The sequence below is a fragment of the Falco rusticolus genome, chromosome 3 (genome assembly GCF_015220075.1).
Source record: "Falco rusticolus isolate bFalRus1 chromosome 3, bFalRus1.pri, whole genome shotgun sequence".
Classification (NCBI taxonomy): Eukaryota; Metazoa; Chordata; class Aves; order Falconiformes; family Falconidae; genus Falco; species Falco rusticolus.
The window spans coordinates 110,568,801-110,580,872 of NC_051189.1; the positions used below are offsets into that span (position 1 = coordinate 110,568,801).

General features: G+C 56.5%; 1 protein-coding gene and 1 long non-coding RNA gene across 7 annotated transcripts in view; one reads left to right on the forward strand and one right to left on the reverse strand.

Annotated features, from left to right (window-relative positions):
* The window catches only part of KAZN (kazrin, periplakin interacting protein), a 170,329-nt gene that overhangs the window by 16,815 nt on the left and 141,442 nt on the right, over positions 1-12,072 (reverse strand). The window contains exon 1 of one of the 5 annotated variants that reach the window (XM_037379803.1): positions 2,560-2,666. The exons of 2 other annotated variants lie outside the window; for them this stretch is intronic. Coding sequence is in view for 2 of the 3 variants with exons in the window: in XM_037379801.1 (XP_037235698.1) it covers positions 2,306-2,459 (154 nt within the window). In the remaining variant the exon portion in view is untranslated. 2 more of the 5 variants (XM_037379801.1, XM_037379802.1) reach the window with 2 other exon arrangements.
* On the forward strand, positions 3,005-5,763 carry LOC119144419. 2 transcript variants are annotated; one of them, XR_005103122.1, is made up of 2 exons: positions 3,005-4,253; positions 5,153-5,763. It is a non-coding gene; the product is annotated as an uncharacterized LOC119144419 (long non-coding RNA). The 2 variants fall into 2 exon arrangements; XR_005103123.1 differs by having other exon boundaries at positions 5,217-5,763.

The window sequence follows — 12,072 nt, forward strand, 5'->3', positions numbered from 1 at the left end:
AGCTTTATGTTGGTGAAATTAGTATCTTGGGTGAAAGCTGCATTTTGTGCCGCTGTTGCAAGTTTGCCAGCAAGATGGTTTTTGCTTTGCTGGGCACAAGTCAAGGGGGTTTTTATCCAGGACATCAGCAGGGAAACGGCCAGATGATGGAAGCGTGCCCTGGCTCACGGCAGTGATGGCCACACGTGGGCAGAGAGCACATCTCGCTGTGGACCAAGCGCTGAAGATCAGTGGATCAACCCCCAGGGGTGATTTGCACAGGTGATCCCTGCACGGGGATGCAAGCGGGGGAAAAAAAAAAAAAAAGGGGAAAGATGGGAAAATGCAAAATCTCTGAGCTAACGGCATCACCTAACAGACCTTCACCCACTGAGAGCATGAACCCTCGGTCATCGTTCCCTCCCTCCTGCAGGGCTCTGGCTCAGGATCGATCGATAGTAGGTACACACACACACACGTAAATACACATGGACATACATACGCCTCTGTCCTGGGATGGCAAGTACAAGGGTCATACAATAAAGAGTATCATTAGAAGAAAACAACGATTTAAGACCCAGGGATCAGCCTAGCGAGTACTTTAAAGAGCATCCCAGCGCCTTTGCTCCTTCAGCAGCTCTCCAGCTTGGGAGCCAAGCCTCCTGCAGGAAGGTCCAGCCTGACATCGCTCCCAAACAGGAGCCAAGCCTCCTGCAGGAAGGTCCAGCCTGACATCGCTCCCAAACAGCCTGCAGGACGTCCAGCTTTCCTCCCTCGGCACATCCCAACACGGCATAATTCGGAGGAAAAGCAGGAAGAACCAGGCACCGGGCTGGGTGACAGCCAGGCATGGAGCAGGGGGACCAGCCACTGCCACACCGATGTCTGCAAGGAGCCGGCCTCTCCGCAGAGGAGCCCACACTCGATAAAACATTTGCTTTGTGCAAAACACGCTCAGATTTGCAAAAGACCCAGTTACCGCCGCTGCCTGGGACCTGCTGGTGCAACATCAACGTGTCCAGCCTCTCCCTCAGACACCACGCTGGACGCACAGCGGCTCAAAACCAAAGCCCCATGCAGCAGCATCTCCTCGAGGGGTCAAGAACAAGGGCCTGTGACTTAGTGACCTGTCCATCACGACACCCAGCCCAGGCCTGCTGCCGCACATCCCAGCTCCATCCCTGGGCACAGCACCTACCGCAGCACCGTGGTGCTTTGGGGACCACCACTCCCTCCCAGGTGGGCAGTGGGACCCCAGCCATGCCCAGCAGAGCCTCTCGGGCTAACGAAGGGAATTTTGGTTCCACACATCCATCATTTACTTTCCAAGGAGAAAGCTTTAGATTCCACCCCTGCTACCGCCGTTATGCTGCGAGTGAGCGAGCTGTCACGCCTGGACATGGGTACGCATGCTCCTCAGCAAGTTCAGGTTAAAGCTTTCGCCCAACACACATACATCCTCGCTAACGCCATTTCTGAGCATGCTCTGAGTTCGACACCCGCTTGGCCTCGGTGCATCCATAGGGTCACATGCTTCCAGACACTTGGCCTCGGTGCTTCGATAGGGTCTCAACCCCGGGACAGGACCCCCAGCCATACGCCCCCACTGTGCACCATCAACCAGCACTCGCGTCCGCCTGCAAATTTACCCCTGTGTCCTGCCACCCCCCACTCCCCTGAATTACCCCCGTGTCCTGTCCCTCACTCCCCCCAAATTACCCCCATGTCCTGCCCCCCCCCTCCCCCCCCCCCCCCCCCCAGAAGGACTATTCCCCCACACAGACCCCTGCTCGGCTGCCCTGTCTGCACACCGGTGGCTGTCGCACAACGGATATAAAAAAAAAATAATCAAACCTGATATAAACCTCCCGTGCATGCCGGGGCGGGGGGAGGGGATGGGCAGAGGGGCTCGGGGGTTGCTTACAACAGCACAGAGGATTTTAAAAGCAGCCGGCCGGTGGGCTGCGACCCCCGGAGCCCCCGGGAGCCCCCCGCCGGCTCCCAGCACGCTCCAACTTCGCCAGACAAAATGGGCTACGGGGTGCGGGGGGCCGCCCGGCCGCCGTCCCCACGGCCGCGGGGGAGCTGGACCCCCTGGCCCCAGCCCCGGCGTTGCCCTGGGAGCGGGGGCCCAGCCCGCACGCCACGACCACCCTCGGCGGCCCGGGCGAGCTTCGAGGCCGCTCGGCAGCCGCCCGTGTTTTGTTCCTCCCAGGAGGAAGCGAACTGCAACGGCACAAAGCCAGCGGGGGAGGGCAACACCCGCCGGGCCGCGGCCCCCCCGCGCCGCCCTGCGAGGCGGCGGGACCCCCCGGGACCCCCTTACCTGCGTGGGCTACGCGGGGACACAGCACCCTGCCCTGAGCATCGTCCCCCGCTGCCCCTCGCTGTCCCCAGGGACCCGAACAATAGGCCGGGAGCGGAGCGAAACGCCGCTGGCCGCGGCGCGTCCCCGGCTCGCTCTCCTGCTCCGACTTCATGGCGGGGGCCGGGGGGCTCGGGGGTCCCGGGCTTTGGGGCTCCCCGGGCGGGCAAGCTCCTCCCCAGCACGGCGCTGCACGGAAGTACGGTGGACGCTACCTGTGCCGGGAATTTGACCCGTCGCCGGTGGCCGCGTTGCCCCAGCCTGATGTCACGCCAGCAGGAGTGGCTCTGCCCGCAGCCCAGCCGAGGTGCGCAGGATGAGGCCCGCAGCTCTCCCCGCCGCCCCGGGCCGCACCAACCCGGTGGCGGAAATGATTCCCGGCGCCGGCCATCGCTCCTGCTGCCACCCACCGAGCCGGGAACGGCGCCGCTCTCTTTGCGGTACTGGCCCACCACCGGCAGCGCGGTGGGGAAACTGAGGCACAAGGTAACGCGCTGCGGAGCAGCCCTGCCTCCGGCACACGGCAGGCTCTTCCTTGCAAGGGGAACGGACGCGGCGCTTGTTCTTGCAGCGCTGTTGTGATTTATTTTGTGCAGGCGGGTGGCGACTGCACAGCACCCACCACTGCAGGAGCATCGCCGCAAGCCGCCAAGGCTGGACCCACGGCGAGGAAGGGCAGAGGTGGGGAGCTGGTGGGGTGGGGCGAGCAGGGACACCACAAAACCCAGTGAGAAAATAGGGGCCATTTATTTTTCTATAATAAAAACTGCATAAAGACACACCGGCAATCCCAAACCCTCCAAAACCCACCAGACTCACGTCGCTTTTTGGCTCCCTATGGCACACACCGCCCCATTACCTGCCCTCACCCAGCTGCCTGGGCTGCCTCTTTCCAAGCCCTCCGCAGCAGACCCACTTTTTAAATTTATTTACCCCACCAAGGAGATGAGGAACCGCACAGAAGCACTTCGGGTTTATGGATTTGTGCCCGTCTCTCCACTGTTACCCTCATCAGATGAACACTGCCCAGCTGCCGGCCCAGGGATGCTTTGCGGGCAGCTCCCAGCACGCTGCCTGCACGCACCTCTCGCTCTGCCCAGGAGGGCAAGAGCTGCCCAAAACTCAGAGAACACAGTCCTGAGACAGAAAATCACCGTGCTCCACTCTCCAACATCGCCTGGCACGCGAAGCCTCGGCCAGCCACTGCAAACCCAGCGCCCCCACCCTACAGCAGCGGCATCTTCGGCATGGGGAAACTGAGGCACGCCTGGTGCGCATGGGCTCTTACACTCTTGGGAAGCTGGTGGCAACGTAACCGCAGAAGTGAGCCATCCCTGGCTGGGAAGAGGCACAGCCGTGGCCATCTCGTACACCCAAGCGAGCCTGGGTCAATAAACCAGGCCCCTGCCCACCTTGCCACCCCCCGCCCCACTGCCGGGCATTGCCCCACTCCTGCCCTGCTGCTTCCTCCCCAGCAGCTTAGGAAGGGAGTCAGGTTTGTTTTGCAACAAGCTTTGCTTTTCATTGCAATAAACTCCAGTGCATGCAACAGGCTGGCACTGGCAGGGCTCGCGTTGCCAGCAGCCTGGTGCATGCCATGGCACCGCCCGCAGCGTCACTGCCAGGGCGTGTGATGCCCCCTGATCACCCCAACCCCTACCATCACCAACCTCCTCCATGCCCACGGAAGCTCAGCTCTTAGCTGCTGCGTCACCTCCCATCGCTCCCTGTTTGCACAACTCCCCTCCCCGGGGATCAAGTCGGAGCGCGCCCGCCTGTGCCGACTCAGCTCCCGGTGCAGCAGGGACGCTGCGCTGGCTGGAGCAACCCCAGGCAAGCGAGGCAATGCCACCGGGTTGGGGAGCACCGGCTGGTTTACCTCTGCTTTGCAAACAAGCATGGCACAAAGGTGAGCGTGCGCCTCTCGGTGCGATGTGCCGCGGCACGGGAAGGGGCAGAGCAGCCGTGGCCCCACACCAAACCTAGGGAGGAGGCTCCCTGCGTCACGGGCATTGCACAAGCCCTGAGCTCCCCAAAAGCAGCTCCTTGGAGCCTCCTCCGACCCGCTGAGCGAGCGGGAAGACTGGGCTGGGCTCGCATCCTTGCTCCTGCTGACTAATGGCGCGCCAAGCAGCGCTACGCACGCCCACAGCACCAGCAGTGCCCATCCTCATCCCCAGCACACGCATGCAGTGAGATGTGCTGAGATGGGGCAGCACCGCTGCTCTTCAGCCCAGCAGGGATGCTCCTACCCCTTCCTATTGGATTAAAAACCCCTTTGGAAGGCGCATGGGAAAAGGGTGCTGGTTAATTAGAAGGCAGTGCACACCTTGCCCAGGTTTGCATGGTGCAGCCGGGCTGGGCAGCGCTTCCATTGGGGTTGGGCTCTGGGGTCCTGCCCTTGCTTTGGAGCAGCCCGTTACTGCGTGGCCAGGGCCGGGCGATGGTGGGAGCGCGGCGGGGAGGGGACGCCAGCCCCATGCCGGGAAGAAGCTGAGGCCGGGGGTATTTTTGTCCATTGAGTCACTTCCCGCGGCTCCCAGCTGCTGCCTGTGCCGGCAAGGGGACAGGCGCTGGATGTTGGTGCGAACGGGTCTGTCCCTTCATCGCAAAGCCTGGCAGGGAGCTACCTGCCTCCTTCAACCCCCCCAGCCAAGCCCCTCCTGAGGGGCAGGGGGGCCATTCCCACCCAAGCCTGGCTCAGAAGGTCCCTGCAGATGTGGCATGCGGGGGCTGATCCAAACCAGGCAGCTCCACCAGAGGACAAACCTGCATCAGGCACCATCTCCAGCTTCCCGGTCCCACCAGGGTTATGGCTCTGGAGTAAGCTGGCTATGGGTGGTCACCACCAAACCCACCCACCTCCTTCAAGGTGAGGCTGAGGATCCCAACTATCCCCTGCAAGGGCAGGGACCACTACAGACTGGCAACAGGGAGTCACAGCGGACTCCAAAAGCACTTCAGCTTCAGCATCGCCACTCAAAAAGGTACCGTTCTCACCAGAACACTTAATGGCAATTGGTGGTGCATTAAATGCAGCTTGACCATATAGATGTGGATGTATGTACTACCCTGAAGGCACAGGCACCTGCGGTGACTGCTGACTAATGCAAGCGCGGTGAGAAGTACCTCTGCAGAAAGCCAGCAATGCGTTTCCATACCTTTGGACAGGAGCTGGTCCTTGCAGAGCTCCATCTGACCCGAAGAACAGTGCTGTCCACAAAAACCACCCACCCACCGACTGGAACAGAGGAACAGACCCTCTACAAATCCTCCTGCAGCAAAATGCCGCCTGCTTCCAGGAAAACTTGCCAAAACATTTCCACTGCACCGTGGAAACCCCCTTCTCCATCCTCACATCTCGCAAAAAGAAAGAAAAAAAAACCCCAAAAACCAAATAAAGGAGACATTTCGAAACAGAGCTGATTTCTTTTTTCCCCCCGGTTTTCCTTTCAAGGAAAAACTTTTCTCAGAAATGACACGTTTTTGTCAAACACTTCACTTGTGACAAATTGGCACTGTCACCGAGAAGCGCGCGCGGCTGGGAGCTTCGCGGCGCTTTGGGAAGCCTCTGTCTGCTTTTAGCGAGTTCAAAACCCGACAGAGGCGAGGCTGCAAAACGTAACGTGTGAGGCAGAGGATTAATTAACGTAGATCTGGCTCCAAAACCAGAGGAGGTAAGAGTAATTTTCATTCAGGAACTTGGCATCTCCTCCTCCTCCAGCGCTGCCGGAGTACTTTAAGCTCCTGAAAATCGCACATGCATTGCCCAGAGTTTTTGCCATGATTAATTAAAGCCTCAACGGAGAGAAAAATCCACAGGGATTTAACAAATTTTTTTATGTCCCTACCCAGTGACGTACACAGTGACTTTCTCCTTCTTTCGAATAGCACTGCAAAAGCTGTTTGCAACGTAGAGAGGCAAAAAAGCAACAAGTAGAGGGCAAACACCATCATGCCGGTTCCTGTGCTCCCAGCTGCAAGCTCGTTTGGTACAGTTGCCCGAGTTATTTCTACTGTGTTTGTTATTTTATCAGGAGAATTATGGTTATCACCACAGACATTGTATGCCTAACAACTTCTGGGCTCCTTACAATATTTTTATTCAAATGCTAAAAAGGCTGTAATGAGACTAAGATAATGGCCTGCAAAAAGAATAAGATATGGATCAGAATTGGGGGAATTTGGTTTAAAAAAAAAACAAAACAAACAAAAAAGGAGGAGGAAAACAAACAAAAATTACCCATCCCAATTAGCATTCAAAGACAGTAAAGGGGGGGGGGGGCGGGAAATAGGTATACTGGGGAGGGTTGTTTCAGCTGGTACCTAAACCCCAGCGCAACCTGCCCTGCTGCTTCTCGGGTGATGAGCAGCTCTGCCTTGAAGAGCGGCTGGCAGGGGAGGGAAGCCCCCAGCCCCTGAGCCCCCACTGCCGAGCGCCTCGCCAGCTGGGACCCACACCCCTGGGGGGCCAGGCGCCCACCAGTGCCGTGCCCTTGGCAGGCAGCCTGCTGCTCGCTGCCTGCATCCAGCAGCGATGCCGCCGCCTTCCCACCCTCCCGGCTTCATCAGCGCTAACGAGCGTGCGGGGAGGCGAGGGACACCCGCAGCCGTGGAGGGGACAGGGCATGGGTGGCTACCCGGCGTGGGCATCGACCAGCGAAATGTGGGCTCCCCAACAGCGCTGAACCCCACCAGAATCAATATTGTCCTTTTTAAAACAACGCTGGGGGGAAACGCCGATCTGATATAGATTCAGTGTTGAGTTTTACATTATTCATTGAACCTCGTTCTATGTCATGCTGCAGCGAATATATTACCATATATGATGACAAAGAAATTACAAAACTCCTGCAAATACACGATAAAGCAGCAGCCTGGGCTGCTATGGCAGCCCGCTCGATCGCCCATCTCTCATTAGCAACATGTAATTAAGTCGCTATACATAGGGGTTGTGCCTGTGCCGCCAGCCACTTTATGGTGAAAGAGGAGAATAATGAATCAAAACAGTAATAAACCAAACAGCAACAAAACCCAGCGCTGCGTGGCAGGTCTCAGACTTCGGGAAATGTTCCCTTGTCGAGGTTTGCGATGCCACGTCCCACCCGCTGCACAGCCAGCCACGTCACTGCAGGGCCACCGTGGGCCACCACGTCCCCAGAGCCACCCAGCTCAGCCCAGCTGTGCAGGGACCGCGGGGGCACTGCCAGGGAATGGGCTGCATGCAGAGAAATAACAGGGAAAAAAAAGAAGCCTACCAGGAAAAGTTAATAATTTATCTGTACATAAAAATGCGCCCCCATTTCTAAAGCTCACTTTGCATCCTCAACGACATGCACGAGTTCGCTGGGGCTGGAGGGAGCAGCTCAGTGCCAAATCTGGACACTATCTGTGCTAACCAGATGTTAGTGCCTTTATTTTTTTATTATTTTTATTTTTTGAAGCTGCCCTTTAGCTTCCAGAGTTTCAAATAAGCAATTCCAGTGATCCCTCTTCATTAACACTCCAGCAAGATATAAATGTGTATTAGGGAATTCAGTGCAGAAAACATCTTTTCATGACACCTGCTGCCCACACAACCTGCTGCATTTATCAAAACGAACAGAGCTTACCCAGACTCCGTTTCTTTATGGCCCAAACCTGCTGCTCACCGGGCACGAGGCTGGGTTTGCACAGAGGGGGGATGGGCTGGGACCCCCCCCCCCCCCCAGCTCACGTCCCCTCCAGCAGCCCCACATGGTAAGAACATGGCACCCACCGACAGTCCCGGGGCCAGGCACGGTGTCATGACACAGGCTTGGGACTGAACCGTGGAAGGGTTTGGGTGGGAAGGGACCGCACAGAGCACCCAGCTGCAGCCCCTGCCGTGGGCAGGGACCCCTCCCCCCAGCCCTGGCTGCTCCCAGCCCCGTCCAGCCTGGCTTGGGCACTGCCAGGGCTGGGGCACCCACAGCTGCTCTGGGCAGCCTGTGCCGGCGCCTCGCCGCCCTCACCGGGAGCAGTTTCTTCCCAAGATCCAACCTCAGTCTCCCCTCTTTCAGCTTAAAGCCGTTCCGGCCTTGCCCTGTCACCACGTGCCCTCGTGGTCCCCAGTATGAGAAGGACACGGAGCTGCTGGAGCGGGGCCAGGGGCGGCCACACAGTGACCGGGGGCTGGAGCCCCCCTGCTGCGGAGCCAGGCTGAGGGGGCTGGGGCTGCTCAGCCTGGGGGAGAGACGGCGCCGGGGGGGCCTTGGGGCACCTCCCGGTACCTCCTTATGCTGGGGACCCCCAAGCTGGAGGCGGCGCTGCAGGGGGGTCTCAGCAGAGCGGGGCAGAGCCCCCTCCCTTGCTGGCTGGCGGTGCAGCCCCCGGTAGGGCTGGCTTGCGATGCACCGACAGAGCTGGCAACGTGCTGCACATTGGCACCTTCCTTCCAACTCGCAAAGCGGGCACAGCGCACAGCCCACCGAGCCGTGCCCGGCCTCCCGACCGCTGTTCAACCAGGGCCACGAAAAGCAACAGGGCTTGCTCGTCTGCATAGGCTCCAAACGATGCTCCAAGCACGATTTTTGGTTGCTTGCAGGAATTGCAAGGGGGGGGGGGAAAAAAAAAAAAGTGAATAAAGCCTGGCTGAAAATCGCTCAGCTTTGCAAGGCAGGTTAGGAAAGCCGGGGAGAGCTGCACGGATCAATGACCCCATGCGCCCGGACGCATCCCGCTCCCCTCCCATCCGCTGCATGTATCAACAGAATATTTATAAATCAATTGAAAGCAATTAATCAGCTAGAGGAAGATAAGGGATAATGAAGAAAAGAGATTAGCTGGCGAGGCACAAACAGAGCTCCTCCGGGGAGGAAATGCTGTGGTTGGAAGCCTCCTCTGCAAAGCCTATTAGCTCCACTTAAAAAAGAAATTTAAAAGAGGCAACCTGAATAATTAAAAGGAAGAGTTAATGGTTCATGCTAACAGCTTCTAAAAACCTGCGGCAGCCGTGTTTATTAACAGACATGGCCCACCGACAAAGGGACCTGCAGGAAAGCCACCACCTCACGCGATGCTTGGCCGGGCAGGGATGCTCGGCTGGGGAGAGACCCCTGGCCGGGCAGGGACCCCCGCAGCCACCCAGCATGCTGGAGCCGCGGCCGGAGCCAGGGAGGCTCACGCGGATGCTGGGAGGTGCATGGAGCCACCCTGTTGGGTTCATTGAAGTGACCCACCCCTTCTAAAAAGTTAAAAATAAGAACGGAGAAACAACTCCAGGACTGGAGGGGAAGCCTCCAGGGACATAAGCCCTAATATTTCCCAGCCGATGCATCCCACAGCAGCATCCCATCGCCAGCCTGCTCCTCGTCAGCACAGCCAGTGCTAAATATACTGTTGTTTTGGTCGCCAACTGAAAAGTTAACCTCGGGTCTGAGCAGCCAACAGTTACATTTTCTCTGCGTTTTCCTACAGATTTTTCCACCCTAATCCATCCACACCAAACCCTGGGGAGGGAAGCCTCAGGACAAGACCAGCAGCAGCTGCCTCGGCCGTACTGCTGCCATTAGTTACATATTTCACACCCACAGAAGATGCCAACACCAGAGCTGGGCTTCATCCAGTCTGCAGGACCAGCATCACCATGACAGTGCTACCAAGAACCGGCTGATTTTTTGCCAAAATTACACACCTGTGCTGCTCCGAGGGGGGTTACAAGCTGCTGTTCCGATTTTGAGGAGCATCAAAAAATGCTACATCCACCCGTTGTAACTGGCATCCTACAGGAACACTCCTCAGGGTGCCTACGAGAAGCCTTCCCAAATCCATGATTTAAAAATCCCTGTGCCACTGCCTCGGGGGCTGCAGGATCCCACCTGAGAGCTGAAATCTGGGTGGGCATCTTAAGAAGAAATAGCTCAGGAAGAGCTGCCACCAGTTCAGGGGACCAAACGCAGCATTTCAGTTCAATATTTGCCTTTTTCAGGTTAACGCTCCACAAAACTGCCAGGTCAGGGCTGGAGCCCACGTGCGTTCTGCAGAGGGGATGGAGAGCACACGTCTCCCTGCCTCACTCGCCAACTTGCAAGGCAGCAATTTAACCTTCAAGGAAGAGCTTAAATTCATTTAGTAACAGCCCTTATCTACAGGCTGGGGGCAGAATAATTCTACCGAGAACAATATATAATAGATAAAAATAACTGCACTGCAGCAAAGGGATGGATAGCACGGTGCAGGGCAGCGCCGAGCGGCTACCTCCCACCAAACCAGCCCAGTTTAATGGCAAGTCACCAGTCCACAGCAGGAAAACTGTCCCCATCCTGATGTGTAAGGGCTAATGAAGAATTAACAGGCTAGTGCAAGCTGAGCTCATGTAAGTGGGATGCTCCCCAGCAGCCCAGCACCATAAGTGACTCAGAGCCGTTTCCAAATACTTTTTTCCCCTCCTTTTTAAAATATTTTAGTAAAATATATATATATAAAATAATTTTTTAAAATTAAAAAAACAACCCCAACCTGAAGGTCTTTCCAACTGTCTAAGCAGTGAAGGACACACATTTTATTTATGCACCACTTAGCAAACTTACAAACTACGTTTATTAAAGCTTCCTTCACAGCAAAGTTTGTCTTTTCCCCGTCAGGAAGCATCAGAGAAAAAACCAAAAAAAGTATCAAACACCTGAAGGTGTTCAAGCCTTTTTTCCCCCCAAACTTTACCACCAGCTAAGTATCACAGCACACTTAACTGCAATGAAACAAATATACCCCTGCCCCATAAAAAACCCAAACTGACCCCAAATCAGTACCGGCAGGCTGGAAATGGGGAGGCAAATGCCAACCGCCACCAAAAACCTGCTTTTTTCTGAAATACCTGCAGCACTGTCCGACAGCAGCATTGTGATGGGTGGTGTGACGCTACGCATCTATTTTATATGCACAAAGACAGAAAAAGCCACTGAAAGCTTGGAGGCCTGCACTTGGTGCCTGCCCGGAATTAAAGAACGCACAAGGTTGCAAAGTTAATAAAAGCGACAGCCTTTTATTAATCTTAGCTCGCGCTGCAGTGCTCGGAGCTGGCAGGCAGCCGCGCTCACAAAGTTATCAGTGCGTCGCACCAGGCAAACCTAGGGCTAGGAAAAATCAAATCAAAATCTTACCAAAAAAAAAAAAAACAAAACAAAACAAAAAAAAAAACAAAACCCAAAAGGGAGCATCAGAAGCCACAGAAGATACATGCCAAAGCCAAAAGGAAAAGCCCAGGCTCCAGCAGCATCAGGCTGAGGACATGGGGGATGGAGTCCAGAGCTGGATCCCCATGGAATGAGCTGTGTCGGTGCCCCTGAGATGGGGGCTGCAGTCCGGAGCTGGATCCCCATGGAATGAGCTGTGTCGGTGCCCCTGAGCACTCTTGCTGGGGTGGAAAACTGCATCCCGGAGAAGGCAGGCGCGCGAGGAAGCACAAGCCAAGCAAGGCCAGCCAAGCAGAGGGGAAAAAACCTCGTAGTTTTTGTTTCCAAACAGATGAAGCAAATTTGGGACACTTTCTGGAGGAAGCCATGCTCTGGGAAGTTTTTCCTGGGACACGCTGAAAGCCCGGGGAGGCTGAGCACTGCAATTCCTCTGGCAGCAAAGCTCCAGGTGAGCACGGAGCAGCCGAGGACATCAAGCTCTGAGCACATACGGCATTTACACCTGCTCCTGGCAGACCCGCTGCACCGTGGTGGGAAAAAGGCTGCTGAAGCATGGCTTTGAGCTTTTAAATTGCA